Raw genomic sequence first — 17,318 nt, 5'->3', positions numbered from 1 at the left:
ACCCTCTCCCTGGTCAGTCACTTTATTCCATCTAAAACTAAATAAATAAGTAAATAAATGAATAAATAAATAATAAATAAAAAGTATTTTTAGTTCTTAATCTGTTCTACAGTGTATGTACAGTTGTATTCACTTTCCTTTTGAAGGGACTTGCAAATTGATCAGTCCAACTTTCTTGTATGTTTATTAGATACAATGACATAACTTTCACAAAGTTGCACATCTTAACTAAAGATTACTGTGAAGTTCTAAACCCTTTTTTAGCTTGTAGTTTAGCCCTGTGCACCACATAAAAAACAATGACCTTTGTAGCTTACAATGAATGTATCACACAAATTATGCATATTACATACTGTAGGGCATTGACAATTGATTTAATTATCCACCCAACAGTAAACTTTGAACAGCCAGAAACATCTATAAGCCTATTGTATGGAGGAAAGCCAAGTGTGTTTTGGATTAAAGTATAAAAGTTACGAAGGGTGGATAGTCTTACTAACGCGTAATGTGCATCATTTGTTTTATAAGATGGTGGCATAATTTACACTCTGTGGCAATCATTTCTGCAAGATTCATATAAGTCAGCACCAATCAACTAACTGAAACATATACACAGGCAATGCAGCTGAGTGCAGGCAAGCAAAAGTGCAGACAAGCAGTAAAGTACTGACAAGTAACAGTTATAAATTAGTTCATTAATTACTGAGTGGCACTTTAAAGTACAATGTAGGCAAAGGCCAATTTATAAAATACCAGTCATACATGCAAAAGCTAGCTCTTTCCTAATCATTTAATACCATCATACAATTTGATTGATTGTTGTCCCTGCAGGAATGATGTATATATGCCTCACCAGCAGCTCCCCCCCCCCCCCAAAAAAAAAGACCTAGATTACTCCTGCTGCATACTATACATTCAGAACTCTGGTGGGCCTGATTTTTGTCTCTTCTAGATCCTTTAAAAGTGCATTCAAGTGTAAAATTCCACCACGACAAGTATGGCTAATGACTTGCTAATCTCCTACACTGTATCTTCACAATGTGCAAATTGTACTTCTACATAATTATACATTGTACTTGCCAACATTTTCATTTGAGAAAGCGGTAGAATCCAGGATGCCTATGCGAGCAGCACTAGCTTGAATGCTAATGAAATCTTTTAAAAGCGGTAGTCTACCGCCAAATGCGGTAGAGTTGGCAAGTATGTACTTATGGTTTCGTACAATACGTGTATATTGATTCTCGCAGAACCGCGTCGAGTCAAACTAACAGCTCGTTCGAATTTTTCAGAGCCCACTCTGCTCTGGTACGAAACCATTATTGCATGATTACTAAGACATGAGAGTACTTTGGGGCAAGTAAGTCTCACAGTGTTAGTAATATGAAAGGTACTTTAAACTGAAACACAAACTAAGACAAGACAACTCAGGGAAACTTTTGAGGTACCAAAACTTTATATTATCTTTAAGCAGGTGGCTGCTACAGACAGATGACCACCAAGACAGGTTTAACTGTACATGGAGTGTGAACAGGTAGCACATTTGTTGTGCCAAACTATCAAGTATGGTCATGTCATTTTATTTTATTTTTTTGTCCGTCATGGAACTGATGTCTCACATTGTCAAGATGGATTTTCCCATACGTTAGAACCATGCAATGTGGCAGCTAAACTAGGCATAGTGCCTACAGTTGCCACAGCAACAATTCTATTTTTTTTTTTTTTTTTTTCCGGGGGGTTTAAAGGAGGGTAATTGCAATGCTGCCCTCTCAGTCAAAAATATGTTCTACATTGATATTGTCCATCTTGAATTGCATAATTGATGTCTGTATCTTTTGTACTTTTCCTCTCTGTGTGTTTCCTTAACTAAAACAGAGCCATCTGTAGGAAGTATTTGCTACCCATGACATTTATACGGAGGATTGAGGATTGCCATTCAGCATTGCCTGGAACTGCTGTGAGTGGTGAAATGGTGGTTGGTAGGATATGACGACGAAGGACCATCATGGATGAACTGCTGGATGCGCAGGAAAAGCGGGATTTCTGTGACTATGAGGACTGCGTCTGGATAGAAGGCCTGTCCTCGACTTTCCAGTCAATGCGCCAGGCTGGGGAACTAACAGACTTCATGCTGTGTGCAGAAGACAACCGCTTTCCCTGTCACAAGATGCTGCTTGCTGCAGGCAGCCCTTATTTCAAGGCCATGTTCACTGGCCCGATGCGAGTGGAAGACTCCAGCAGCAGTGCAGACCTCCAGGACATTAGCAGCACCACTGCTGAACTCTTGCTGGACTACATGTACACGGGGCGGCTTAAGATAACGGCCGACAATGTCCAGGAGCTCTTGATTGCTGCCAACTTCCTCCTCCTCGAGCGGCTCGTGGAGGCGTGCTGCGACTTTCTGCGACGGCAGCTGGATCAGCACAACTGCTTCGAAATGCTCTCCTTCGCTGATGCTCATGGCTGTATGGATTTGAAGAGAGCGGCTCAGCGGTACATTCTGAAGAACTTCATGGAGACGTCTGCGTCCTCGGCATTCCTGGAAGCAACTTATGAGCAGCTCTTGTCCTTCCTGGGTCATGATGACCTCTCCGTGACAAGCGAGAAAGAACTCGGAAGGAAAGTTTTGGGCTGGGTCGGCCACAACCCTGGCACGAGGAAAGCTCAACTCCCAAGTCTGCTGAGACTGGTGCGGCTGCCGTATCTCCCAATCGAGACTCTAAGGATACTGCTCAACGATTCTTTGATTTCGACGTGTCGTGAATGCCAAGACATTGTCAAGACTGCAATGTACTGTAAGACAGATGTCCTCCCCCGCATCCCAGAGTGGAAGAGTCCAAGACGTTCAACCAATCAGGCAGAGTGCTTAGTGGTTCTTGGTGGAGTGCAGTCAAGCCAACTTCGCAACAGTAGCAGGTTTGAGATTATAACATTGCATGCTTCATATCATATCTAGATATCTTTATTGTCATTTTTTACTTCAATAATTAATTTGAATGCAGCAAGATGCTGCTGAATACTGCTTTTGCATGGTTGAAGAACAATGTCTCCTCAGAAAGTCATGCATAAAATCCTACAGTTACTATAGAGCAGAGTTTGTGAAAAAGAAATGAAAAACTATTCACAAAATTAAAATAGAGAATATGATTCTTTGTAGTGAGAGTGATGGTTGGAATTCTTTGGGAGGTTCGAATAAATTCACTGGAGATCTTTGATATTGTTTCTCCTTCCATCGTAAAGAAGTTTTCAGTTTTATTATTTGAAGTGAAGAAAGGTCCTAATTACCAACCTCTACAATATTTACAAGCTTACGGAAGGAATTTAATTTTCAGGGTTACAAGAGGGACAAAGGACCTTACAATGTACCTCTTTATGTGCCACCTTTGCATTTCCCACTCAGTTGACGGCGTGCCAACTTCGCATATTCTGCTCAAACGCACTAATCCGCCTAATCCGATCAATAAATCGCCAAATGCTGAGGTACAATGACAGCGTTTCTCACACTTCCATTCCTCTCACATCTATAGCTTGCATTTCATGTAGTGATTGACTACCAAGTGGTGTTCTCCACTGGATTTGAGAGTACTGTAAAACATGAAATATTCGCGGCATGAAATTTTCGCGAATTGGAGCCGAAAGCCTTTTTCGTGGCATGAAATTTTCGCGAATTGCTACTGGCATTCAATGCATGTAGTGTAGACAAAAGCTTTCGCGTGCATTTTAATTTCGCGAATTTTGGCGCTCGCGAAATTCGCGAAATTAAAATGCACGCGAAAATTTCTCGTTTTACAGTAATTTCTAAGTTTCTGTCACTGTTTTGTGTGCAAAAGTCATGCCTTTGCAGTAATGTAGGTATCTGTACTAGTCATGTGAAAGAAAAACAATCATAGATTTGTCATACAATAATACATCTGAGCAAAGCTTGGCATTTTCTCTACAACTTACTACAATGTATTTGCCCCAGCTCAACAGAAATCTAAAGAAGTTACAATGTACATACAGTGTAGACGTGAGAAACAGAATGTTTTCTCAAAGCATTGAAACCGTTAGTGTCTCAGAATAATGTGACACCATGGCACATGAAGAGTTTAATCCATTAGTAGTGAGTTTAGTGGAGTAAGGTGGGGTCAAGGCGGGCCTGAGCTTTCGATCGTAGCAGAATCAACATCAGAAGCAAAATGACAAACATAGGGAGTAAACTGTGGCAAACATAGGGAGTATTGAAGCTGACACAAACTTTAAAAGAAAAAAGCACGAGGTAAAAGCTATTAAATGTAATGGACTACAATCAACTGGACATGCACTGCCTTTGAGGGGCTAGGGGTAGACCAAAGAAAACAAAAGGGGTACATTGTATATTAGGTGTCTATAGGACTACACAAATAGGGAAGGAGTGCTGCCAAGGGGGCAAGGGAATTGAAGCAAAGAGGTAAGCAAACAAAAAAGAGAGTTAAGGGTCAGTAATGATCCCAAGGCTCATTGATGGGCAAACATAAAGGATAAAGATGAATAGGGAGGAAACATCAAACAAGGTCAGGAACAACACAATGGTGAAGAGTATTTAGAAAGGGGTGAACTAACAACAGGACGAATAAAGAGTTGTGGGGGAGGGGGGGGGGGGGGAGGGGTACAATCAAAACACCCTAAAGCTGGTGTACAGTGTGGCAAAAAATGAAGGTGAAAGCCAATTACAATATAACACACTGTATGTGTTAAATGAATCAAGTGTACATGTACCATGAAATATTTTAAATGAGCAGACGTTACGGCTTCAAAATTTGATATAGTTCTTTTTATTAACTGATTAAGATGATAAATGGGTTACAGTTTGTTATTCTGAAGGTTTGTTGTTTCCAAAGTTTGTTAAAAATTGTTAGTCTGGAAATGAAGTACTTAAGGTTCATCAGTCGGAAGGTTTGTTTGTCTAAACTGATAAAAAAAAGCAGGGTACCGGCACTACTTATTCCAAATGTTCATCATGAAAAAAAAGAGGGTCGTTATACTGAAGGTTTGTGCCATAGACGAAAGCCCAAAAATCATGCATCCAGTACTTCAAAACCATTCATCCAGTAATTACTGGTACTGGATGCATGGCAAAAATACTGGATCCATGATTTTTCAGCCAATACGTATCTTGTACTGAGTGAGCGAACCTTCGTTAGAAGTGCGTGTACTCTTCCTACATGTGCGTGATAACATGTTTTAATACCACAGTGAGGCAGTGTGTGGCCAGTAGAAAATCGACACATAGTTCTCGACCAATGAGATCGCAATATTCTCGCTACCCATTATGATCTATACACGTTGCAGTACGCACTTACGCATGTAGTACAACGTGCTACATCTCCTGCAATGTTTGAGGAAGTGTGTAGCCCCATCCTTGGTCATCTTGACACTATAATGAACATCATTGTGAAAATTAACATTCCTCTATTCTGTGCAAAAAAAAAAAAAAAAAAAAAAAAACAGTGCACATTGTGTAGTATCTTGCATTAAAGCATACATATAGTCACTACCTTCAAAAGAAAGCCGTGTACCGGTATGCACATAGTCATTAAACATAATGTAGATCTACTACACGTACTTCCCACCCTTCAATTCTCATAATAACTCGTTGGTGATTCCTCCCCCCCACCCCCCCCCCCCCATCCTTAGCACATCATTTCATTTTCATCGAATGAACCTCTCTTTCGTCATCAAACAAGCAAACCTTCCTGCTAATGAACCTATGTAATCTTGTTTTTTAATCAATGAACCTGTGGACTAATGAACCTAATTTTTGTTTCAAATTAAGTGCAATTGTAGGACCTTCAAAATTACAAATCCTATTTAGTTTTGAGACCTCCTGAATAACAAACCTTGGGAATACCACAAGTAAAAACTCATCTTGATGTAATGATGATTCCCCCCCCCCCCCCCCCCCACATCCCTCCTATCTTCACCACACAACATTAGGCCCTACATTTTCAGACTAACGAACTCTTTTTTCATTTTCAGACTAGGGAACCTAATTGAGAAAAAGAATTCTTTTTCATTTTTGAACTAATGAACATTAAGAGTGCTGTAAACGAACTTTGGGAATACTACAGCATTCGAAACATTCTGGACCCCGCCCTGCTCTCGAATATTGGCTACAACAATAATGAGGTCGCTATCATAACTGATGCAATTGAGATGAAAACACTCTCTTGAAAGATAGGCCCTATCCTGTGTACACCTCTGCCTCCAACATCCTCTAATTGTGAGACCGGGGGCCATATTCTGAGTGCTTCATTAGTGTTTGATTAGCATTACATTAGCGTAGTGGTATTCTGGGAACTTAATTAAGTAGAGGGTCGAAAATTACCTTGACAACAAGCGTTTTGGTAGAAAAGTCTTTAAGCACCTATGCATATCAACTCGCGTACACCTCTGAGAGGACTTGATTACAGAGTTAATGACAAATCGGTATTCTGGGCATGTACATGTAATTAGCAGTGAAAATTACATAATTGAAAACTTAATAATGCCAAGGATTGTTATTAGGTACTACACAGGCATTGTAGCAAGTATTCTTGCGCATGATGGTACTTACTGTCTTTGGTATGGAAATGAAGACGTCAAATCTTGTTGTCATCCTGTGGAATTCAGAAAAAAGAAATTAATGCAAATTCCAAAGTACAAACATAAACATTTTGTCATTTTATACATGAGCAAAGAAGATGAGAACTTCTTGTGCGTAGACGAAGGGTTGTGATCAAAGACCGGAGTGTGGGCGCAATGGAGTGCTTTGGTTGCCAAGTTACAGGGGTTCTGGGTGGGGAGGAGTGCGCATTGAGAGCATATTGCGCGCATGATCATCATTTTGGCTTGTAGCAATGCGTCTGATTGGATGGAATAAAATTGGATGGGAATAACCATAGCTAATTACAAGTGTATATAGGGGACTTTAATAAAATGTTAATATATTCCTCAGAACACCAATTTTGCACATGATTAAGGGGCTGTTGTGTTCCCAGTTTAATTACAAAGTTAATTGCACCAAGGAGCTTCAAACACACTTTTTAATTAACATCACAGAATACCAGCCCTGTCTATGCCACTACTTCCTTACCCTGTCAAGGAAAACTGATTGATTCATACAAGAACAGACTCTTGGTGTATGCTCCCTGTATACCCTTCTTTTTGTGGCATTGGTTATTACTCTGATGGGGGAAGGATGCATGGGGATAGACAGAAATCTGTGTCTCCTTCATTGTTTTAGGCACTCCTATTATTCTGGAATCGTAAACCCCGTTTTAGTAGTGCCTTTCCAACTAGAGTTACTGGGGCAATCTCTGGGTAACACCAGGGTAATCTTGTTATGCCTCCGCAACGAAGTGGCCGGAGGCATTATGTTTTCGGGTCGTCCGTCCGTCCGTCCGTCCGTCCGTACGTCCGTCCGTCCCGTTTTGTTTTTGTCAATATCTCAAGAACCGTGTGGTGGTTTTACATCAAACTTGGTATGAGGGTATATCCTTGGGGGATGATACTTTGGGTGGATTTTAGGGTCACAGGGTCAAAGGTCAAAGGTCACAGGTTTATTTTGTGAAAAAAAAATTGAAATTTCATGTTTTTCTCCATATCTCGCAAATGGTTCAAGGTATCTTCATGGAACTTAGTATATATGCTTGTACCGATGGGCAGTGATTATCTAGGGAAGTTGGGAGTCATGGGTCAAAGGTCAGGGGTCAAAGGTCAAGGTCAACTCCTCAAAATATCACTACTTTCCTTAAAATGCAATAGGCTGAAGGTTTTTTTTTTTTAAAAAAAAAACTTGATGTATGGCATGTATATATATTTTTGGGGAAGTTTCTTGCCAAAAGGTCAAAGGTCAAGTGAAAGTGCTAAATTGCACTTTTTCCTCCATATCTCGAAAGTAACTCAAGGTATCATCATGAAACTTACATATTTATGCATGTTCAACCTAACAGTGATTCTCTTTGGAACTGTGAGGTCAAAGGTCAAAAACCAGGTTTAGATAATGCTATTTTCCCATTTGATACTGAAATTATACTTTTTCTCAATACCTTGAAAATTACTCAATGCATAAACTTATAAAAGGGTCAAAAGTCAAATAAAAATCATCAGTTCCCCAAATACCTGCACTCTGACATTTTAATCATTCATCCAATTGAACCTAGTTCTAGGAAAGTGAACATTCAGCACATTTGTGTCAAACCTGTCATTTTAATATTTTGCCAATTGTGTGAAACTGTCATCACACATTGTCAAGACATTGTACTATAGACCTATTAGGAGAACCATGCATTATGGCGGAGGCATATCAGTAGCCGTAGCGATATATCTAGTTTCTTTTTCACCCTGCCTGTTAATACCGCCCCTGCAAAATGTTTCTTGGATGTTGCTGTGGTACTTTTTGGCAAAAATTGCCGTAGCACTACCATGGCAACTCTTGTATTACAATGCAAGTGCATTAACATATCTTTGCTATAAGTGTACACTCAACATGCATATTTTACTGTATACGCTATAATTTTCGCGTACATACATTTTCGCGAATTGCCGCTGTCACACATTTTCGCGAGTGGTTAAATTCGCGATTGGGGGACCAGAGAAAATATGAAGTGGCAAAGAAAGTGTGAATTTTCAACTTACTAGCAAATAAGAATGTTACTAGTGATACACTGCATGAAAAAAACTTACCAAACTCTGCGAACTAGTAAGTTAGAATTCAACATTTTTGAAGTGGTTAAGTCCATCGCGCTAGATTTCTGACGAGTGGTCCACTTGCGATAATGGATGGGCTCTCTACAGTATTCGTATTACGTGGACGTGCGTAAACAAGCTTAGCCCGTATGGTCTGTTCGGTAAGCCGTGACGTGGTATACTAGTACTGAAATGTTCGTATCATCAAGGCAAGGGATTCATTTTGGAAGGTAATATTTTCGCGTGTTGTTAATTTCGCGAATAGCTCCCGACTCGCGAAATTCGCGAAAATAAAACCCCGGCGAAATATATAGCGTATACAGTATATGCAAAATTGCAGACAGAGAATGATTGACACACCACACGCTGATCGCATGCATGGATTGTAAACACTGATCTGTATACATTGTAGTTGAGTTTGGTGATTACAACTGCATATTTTGGAACAATAAGGTGGCACTGGCCGGTAGGCTTCATAGTTTGCATCAGTGGACACACCCCCTTTTTGGAAACCTACCTGGGTTAGATTTTTTGGGTTACATTTTGTTATTCCGAAGGTTCGTTATTCTGATGGTTCTTTAGTCCGAAGGTTCGTTAGTCTGAAAGTTCGTTAGTCTGAAGGTTCGTTATTCCAAAGGTTTGTTATTGCGAAGGTTCGTTAATCCGAAAGTGAAATAAGGTTCGTTATTCCGAAGGTTCGTTAGTCCAAAAATGAAACAAGGTTTAGTCTCATTACAGACCCTATTTCATTGTCGGATCAACGAACCTTCAGAATAACAAACCCCATTTCATTTTCAGATTAACGAACCTTCGGAATAACGAACCCTATTTCATTTTCCGATTTTATAAACGAGCCTTCAGAATTTAGCAAACCCTATTTCATTTTCGGATTAACGAACCTTCAGAAAATGGCACAAATGTTCGGATAAACGAACCTTTGAAATAATGAACCTTCTGAATAACGATCCTTTGGAATAATGAACAGCATCTGGTTTTAGGTGTGTATCTGTTAAAGATGGTGCTCTTTGCACTCTTGTGCAGTTTTATTGGAGTTTTAGAGGAATTTTGTCACCGGGGCACTACATGGGCATTGCTGCAGTAAGGTCTGCCAAAGTGGGGCTTCAGTACATCTAGATAGATAAAAAGGAAAGATGGAAGCTGATGATGTGCAGGTATTCAAGTTCATCTTCTTGAAACACTGGGCATTCCAGATAATTCTGTGATTTCACACCATGTAATACATAAGTGATAGTGCCATGTACACTGTACATTGTATGTGTAGAAATCGTAGACATTTGTGGAATTTATTGTTGCCATTTAGCTGATAAACCAATACTGTGAAAAAGCCAAAACATAATACATGGAAAGATATGGAAAAACACACTGTACATTGTGCACTGTGTACATACCCATGGTCATGATAGACCCCACGCTCTAACCACTCAACATATTTAGTTATAATGATATACATGTTGCATAATATCACATCTTTTTTTTTTTTTTTTTCTCAACATGCATGTTGTGATCACCCCCTTGAAAAAAATCCTGTGTAGGCCACTGGTCATCACAGATCAGCCCCTTTCCACCCTCACAACTCAATGAAAATGGTAATTCTTCCCCTTTCCCATCCTCCCCCCCCCCCCCTCTTCTGGCCTTGCCACAGATAATTTCATTTTTTGCAGACTAAACAAATCTTCAGAATAACGAACCTTATTTCATTTTCAGGGTAACAAACCTAATTTCGTTCTTAGATTAACAAACCTTATTTCATTTCCAGAGTATAGAGCCTTCCTGCTAATGAACCCAATTTCATTTTCAGATTATTGAACCTTTGCGATAATGAGCCCTATTTTCATTTCCTGATTAATCAGGCTAGTGCATGTTGTTTCATTTCCTTGCTAATTAACCTTTTGGGATAATGAACATTGCAAGATTTAAACTCTCAGCCTTATTGAAGCAGCAGCTTTAGTTGAAAACAAGGACAAAAGTGAAAGAACAGAACGAAAAATGAAAGCAGAAAAAATACATTTTTTTTTTTTTTAAGGAAAGGGAAGTAACATGAATACATGTCACATTTGTATTGCGTTACATGTATAAGCTGGCAGGGTTGCTTTTTGTATATTGGTAGGAATAACAAGCATTAAAATGACTACCAATTCTTAAAGCTTTTATATTTTCATTCTTGTAATGTATAGGTTTAATTTGTCGGATTTGAAGGGGTACATTGCTCTTCATATCTTTTCCACAGAACAGTGAGTTATAGGCTGTGTGTACACCATGTACGCTGTATGGGTGTGTACATATCTCTTTGCATGAATCTTGATATTTGCTTTTTGTGTGTGTGTACTTGCAAATGGCTTCAATTAGGATATTGCGGTGTTTCATTCCAAGCAACCAGGGATACAGGGCTCACACCTGTATTGATGGAATGTTCCTATAAACTGCTTCACAAAATCATACCTAAGGTATTTAAATTTCACAAATGAAAAAAAAAAAAAAAGAATTACAAATCAGAAATGCAGTTTGCCAAAAAAAAAAATGAAAAATTACTTGCAGATATTGAGTATGAATTCCTCTACAAACTGCATTTTGGTTGGAAGATGAAAGCTTTTCTCATGGAATTGGAAGGGAATATATGTGATTGGGTGCATGTTCAGAAAATAGGGGATTTTTTTTTTAGTGAAAAGAACTTGGAAGTGTGGCTTTGCAAACCCTGGGACAGAATTTGAGCTGAAGAACCCCCCCCCCCCCCCCCCCTTTGGAAATGTGATGGATTATTAAAGGGTATACTGTTTTTCGGGTAAGTGAAGATGAAACATCTCATTTCTTCCAGCTATTTTACAGAATTTGTTGAATTTTAACACTTAAATATCTCCAGGGGAAATATCTACCCGTGTGAGCCCTATACTATATTTCACATCTGACATATTATGCCCATTTACTTGAAAACAAATTAAAAAGTGCCCTTTTAACTCTTTATGTGCCATGTTCGCATGTCCCACTTAGTCGACGGCGTGCCAACTTTGCATATTCCGCTCAAACGCACTAATCCGCTTAAACCGATCGATAAATCACCTAATCCTGCGGTACAATGAAAGCTTTTCTCGCGCTTGTGTTCCTTTACATACAGAGTGCATTCTACAATAATTGTATGTGGGTGATTGACTATCAATCAGTGTTCCCAACTAAATTTGCGTGTAAATTCTAAGTTTCTCTTATGGTTTAATGTGCAAAAGTCATGCCTTTACAGTAATGTAGCAACTGGTCATTAAAAAATAAATAGAAATAGATTTGTCATACAATTTATATCAAAGCAAAGCTTGGCAATCCTCTTCAACTTTGGCTCACTATTATGTCCAGCTTAACAGAAATGTGTAGAAGGTTAATATAGATTGGAAAAACAGAATTCTTTCTCAAAGCACACTACCTTCGTGTCTCAGAATAATGTGGCACACAGGGGGTTTCCACCATGGCAAGCAAAGTGTTATTTAAAGGCCATATGGGGTACAAAGGTTACCATACAGTATGCAATGCACCTGACTGCTTTGCATACATGTATTTCGTTCCAGTACAACTTGTATGTTAGCGAAAAGTTTTCATCTTTTCGAATGAGGAAATTTGTAACGTTTACACATATCCTTGATTGTTCGTTACATGAATCCTGGTTTTCTACTTACTATGAACTGAATTTAAGTGTTTTTAATATTTTTTATGGTTTTCAATTTGTTTTAAAGTAGATTTTACAGATAATGGAATACTAGTATGCCCAGTTGCGTTGTACCTTGTGGATACTATCATGTCCCCCTTTAAAGCGCCTTGCAAGAATGTGTGTACTATGCGCGTGTGTATTGAAGTGAGTGAGGTACAGTTGTACACAGGTTGTATGTACAGTATGTCAAACCCATGAAATAATAATTAAATCATTGGCTGCACATCTCATCAATCTCCAACCCCATTTACATTGTCTGTGCACCCTTAGCCTCACTTTCCATCTGAATTGCGACATGATTTGTCATCAACTATAGTGAACCATCGTCAACTTGATAAAGCTTACACTTTGGAGGTCCTTTTATTATACACACATGTTGGCATGCACCCCCCCCCCCCCCCCCCCCCCCCATGCGCCATTCGTTTGCTGGCTACACTCACAATCATTATTGGAAGTGCCCCATGTTGAAAACATCCAAGGTTATGTTGGAGAATATGTCCTGTTTATGCCCCATCCCCAGCATCCCCAGGTCTGAGGACCTGTCTATATGCCACTACTCCAGCTTATACTCATTTACACATGTGTTTACAGTACATGTATGAAATAAAGGAAGTTATCTATTCTGCAGTACACAAGTTTTCCCACTGTATGTATCACACTAATTGGGCAATATTTACGGTGTACATACATAATATTGTAATGACAGGGTTGGTAATACAATTTTTTACAGATTATAAAGAATTAAGAGAAAAATAGAGATTGTACAGTATCAGTCTATGTCTTGGGGAAATAAATAATTATGGGGAAGAAAGAAATCTTGATGAGGAAATTTGCAAATTTGATACTAATTTCATTGTGTTCATCTGATAGCAGCCTGCTGCAGTTTTGCTGTGACCCAAGGGCACCACCGTTGACTTGGGTCCAGCAGACCATCATGCCCTACATGCTGCGAAACACGGTGATGTATGACGTGGCCTGCTTCCAAAACGTCCTCTACGTGTCCGGCGGGTTCGACGGCGAGCGGGGAACGCTGGGCCAGGTCTGGCGGTACAGGTACCACGCGGAGGAGCCGGGCCAGAGTGAAACGTGGGAGAGAGTCTCCTCTCTGCAAGTTGCCAGGTGAGGGTGCTCTTTTGGGGTCCAGTGCTATTTATAACCTGTATATTCATCACCCAGCTTATAACCCACAAAATGTAGGCCCAAATAGATTTTTACTGTTCTACTGTACATACTGGTGCATGTGTTTTAAAAGAGTACAATGATGTAACTTGTTAAAATAAGACCTTCTTTACCAACCAATTCAAAAAGTGACTGAAATATTAAAGAGAAAGTGAATAGGAGGGTGCAGTTTCATAGAAAAGGGAGAAAAGAGGATAAGATAAGGGTCACTCTGGTTATGCTTTGCACAAGTTTCACTTCCCAAGCCACAGTTGGGAAAGGGTACACAGACATTCAAGCTGTATGCTAATCTAAATGTGGCAGTTGGGGGGTAAGATACGTATGACAAAATGACAGAGTAAAACTGTTCCTATTAACTTGAGAGGGCAGATTGATTCCAAATTGTCCTCAAGATCAGTTGAATTGAACTATAGGGATTAATTTATAGCACTCAGTGAAACAACCCCTGGGTGTAGAGAAAATGTGAGAGAAAATTTGGGGCGGCATAGAGTCTTCTTGTGGAGATTAATGCATGACGCGTTGAGTGTGAGATGTCTTGACATTGGTGTGTCTTCTAAAGGTACCAGCATGGTTCTGCGGTGACAAGGGGCAAGCTCTTTGTGGTCGGCGGGTACAATGGCCAGCAAGCACTGGCCGAGGTGGAGTCCTACAGCACAGATACCAACACTTGGACACCATGCCCGCCGATGCCCGAGCCTGTCACCTTCCCCGCGGCTGTAGGCTACAAGGAGCGGCTGTACGTGATGGGTGGAATGAAAGCAAACTCCGGCGTCTACCCGTGGACGCAGTGCTTCAATCTTGCCACAGAGTCCTGGAGCATAATCAAGACTCTCGAACTGAAATCCAAAGGTCAGACTTAGGAATGAGTACAGTTCAACTGTAGCAGATTGCGGGTTCCGCCTGTGTTAAATTTCTTTTAATACTTATGAGGAAATCTTCAATCCACAACAAAGTTTACTCTTTCTGTCCCAACAGGCCATTAAAGATCATATGCGAACATAGAAAGAAGTATGTCAGCAGAAAGGAAATAATTTATTATTTCAAAAGATTTATTTGATTATTTTTAGATTCCCACATTTTTTAAAATTAAGCAAGTTATTCTGTGTGTTAGCAGTCTTGTACAGCGATTTTCCATCGATGATCGTGTTTTGATTGTCCCGAGTGATGATGTAAGAGGTTTCTCATTATCTCACTTAGGAATGTTAAAAACATGAATCCCCACCTCAACCAGTACTGTACAGTCACTTTAAAGGGATGGTACAGTATTGGTGGAGATGAGAACTGGGCTTTTAACTTTTTGGGAGATACCAAGAAAACACTTATGATATAGTATAGAACATACCATTCTAAGAGGAATTCAAAGTTTATTTGATGAAAATCGGGTTTGGAATGACAGAAACATCCAAAAACAAAGCAAAACAAAGCAATTGTAATAAAGTGTGGGTCCCACACTTTATTAGAACCGCTCTTTTTGGCATATCTCAGCCATTTCAAAACCAATATTCATCAAATAAATGTTGAAACACTCATAGAATTTCATGCTCTTTCATATTTTATATTAAAGAGGTTTCTCATTATCTCACACACAAAAAAAGAAACCTAAAATTAGGTCTCAACCAAAATTATACTGTCCCTAAAGAATTCATGTCTCTTGAAAAGTATTATCACGTTTTGTCCACATTTTCAGTGAACTCTCAGTTTCCAAGAATATTTTTGCATATAATGAATGCATGCACATCATTTTCTGAGGACTGATAAACATCAATATTTTCGGCAGATTAATTTTTCAAGCTGAGCTGTGGGTTCTCATAGTTCTTGAATTTGTGCTGCAGAATCACCAACCCTTTCAAAATGTGCAGAGAAAATTGTGGAGATATCTAATTGGTTTTTGAATTTGCACTAGCCAGAAGTAGCGTGAAATACACAGAAATTCATGTACCATGAATATATCCACATTTCCAATATGTGTTGCACTCTGAATCTCCTCTCCCGCTCAGGTGGCAAGAGTGTTCTTCTCAACGATGCCATATACATTGTGGGCGGACCCTCGCGAGACGTGCACGTTTACGATCCGGAGAGTGATGCAGCCTTTGATGTGTCTCCGACACACGAGTTTCATGTCTGCGCTGGAGTAACTGTCAATGGAGGTACATTGTACTAGGCTGTATTTGTGCTTCTCTTCGTGTAATTTGTTTTAGCTTGATTTATTTTATGTAGCCGCTGCATAATTTGTAAACATTCTCCTCAGATGGCATGTAACTGTAAAGCTGCCAAATAGGATAATTTCAACCTAATGTAGTGGACATTTATTAAATCAAACTCTGTTTGTATGTAAATGTGTATATTATGTACTCTACGTAACTGTACCATCACATGTTCTCATTTGACCATCACTGCTTTGGTCACTCTATCCTGTCTTTCTTATGGTCAACCTGACACTCCTTTCTCTAGCCACCACCATGCCTCATTACCTCACATACAACAAGGAGCTTCAAACATAGCCCCCTGTTCATCTCACTTCCTCTGCCACCCACCCTCTTCATCCCATGACTGTAAATACAATACTGCACTGTTCTCCACATGTTATATAATCAGCCATACTGGCTGCAATAAACAGATTTGCCTCTCAAACCTGAACGGAGCAAGACATTGTGCCTGACTCTCTCCTGTTTGTCCTCTCCATCCACATATTCACAAAAAACTCCTTGAAGGTGTTAAATGTCACAGTCATATATATTCTTTCTTTTTTTAGAAACTTTGAAGTCTTTGGTGATCAATTTTATTCTTGATATATAATAAGACCTTGTTATCATAGTCAGAATTCTTTATAAAACTAGAGTCAATATTAGCTTTTAATGACACCTGCTCTCTCGTTTGCTTTCTGTGTCAAGAAATAATTTTATTTTTTGGGGGGTTGTAGAGAAAATGTGCTATTGTTTTTCTCAATGAGAGAATTATTTAGACTGCCGTCATTTGAGATTATCCATATCTTGTTCTTTTACTACCTTCATCAGGCAAGATCTATGTGGCTGGAGGCGACAACCTGAAAGATCGCCGAAACTGGGACAGCATAGAGTGCTACGACCCAGTAAACGACACGTGGACCACGGTGGGGAGGATGCCCCTCCCACTGTACTGGCACGGCCTGGCGACGGTCGTCAGGGACATTCACGGTCTCCGCCCCCTGGAGTTACCAGACCTTCAATGTCTTGGTCCGTCGATGCTGTTCAGGGGGTTCGGGGAGGGCCCTGCCGACTTTGATCCCAGGTGACCCCGAAACGGGTAAAACTCATACACCTACATATAGCTGGCAATATCTTCTGGGCCTTCCTACCAACAGCAGGCATTGACATAACCCTCTATGTGAAGCCCTGTGGTTGTGTGGTATAAGCCATTGTCACTCGGAGTGAAGATCATGTGTTCAAATCCTGCATCATGCTGGCATGTTTTGTATGACCAACTGTGAACCATCTTCAAGCCAGTTGATGGTATGATTTTGTGTAATGACAGGACCCTGTATGAAAATACTCAACACCAAAAGAAGTTACTCTTTGCTTATGGTGACCATATTCAGTGTACTATCTTTGAGAGCAAAACAATGGTTTAAACCTTGAGTGTCTTGTTGCAGTGATCCAGTGATTACTGGTACCTGCATAAAATGGCAGGGAACTGACAGACTGGGAATAATAGCTTCTACATGTCACATTGTGACTAACACAGTTTAAAAACCATCACCACTGAGGTG

General features: G+C 39.8%; 1 protein-coding gene across 1 annotated transcript; it reads left to right on the top strand.

Annotated features, from left to right (window-relative positions):
- The first annotated feature begins 1,879 nt into the window (after positions 1-1,879).
- LOC139718386 (kelch-like protein 24) lies at positions 1,880-16,950 on the top strand. The gene is made up of 5 exons (XM_071629855.1): positions 1,880-2,913; positions 13,265-13,513; positions 14,133-14,422; positions 15,571-15,720; positions 16,588-16,950. The coding sequence occupies exons 1-5, from the start codon at positions 2,003-2,005 to the stop codon at positions 16,842-16,844; spliced, it is 1,857 nt and encodes a 618-aa protein (XP_071485956.1). The 5' UTR covers positions 1,880-2,002; the 3' UTR covers positions 16,845-16,950.
- The last annotated feature ends 368 nt before the right edge of the window (positions 16,951-17,318 follow it).

The sequence above is a fragment of the Diadema antillarum genome, unplaced genomic scaffold, assembly GCF_040938485.1.
Source record: "Diadema antillarum isolate AM-2024a unplaced genomic scaffold, OU_Dant_1.0 scf00000093, whole genome shotgun sequence".
Taxonomy (NCBI): Eukaryota; Metazoa; Echinodermata; class Echinoidea; order Diadematoida; family Diadematidae; genus Diadema; species Diadema antillarum.
Note: the sequence above shows the minus strand (reverse complement) of the source record. Positions and strands in the feature narration are given on the sequence as shown.

Coding starts and splice junctions, on each gene's coding strand:
- LOC139718386 (XM_071629855.1), top strand. CDS start 2,003: ATGGATGAACTGCTGGATGCGCAGGAAAAGCGGGATTTCTGTGACTAT. Junction 14,423..15,570: donor TCTCGAACTGAAATCCAAAG/GTCAGACTTAGG, acceptor TCTCCCGCTCAG/GTGGCAAGAGTGTTCTTCTC. Junction 15,721..16,587: donor TGGAGTAACTGTCAATGGAG/GTACATTGTACT, acceptor TACCTTCATCAG/GCAAGATCTATGTGGCTGGA.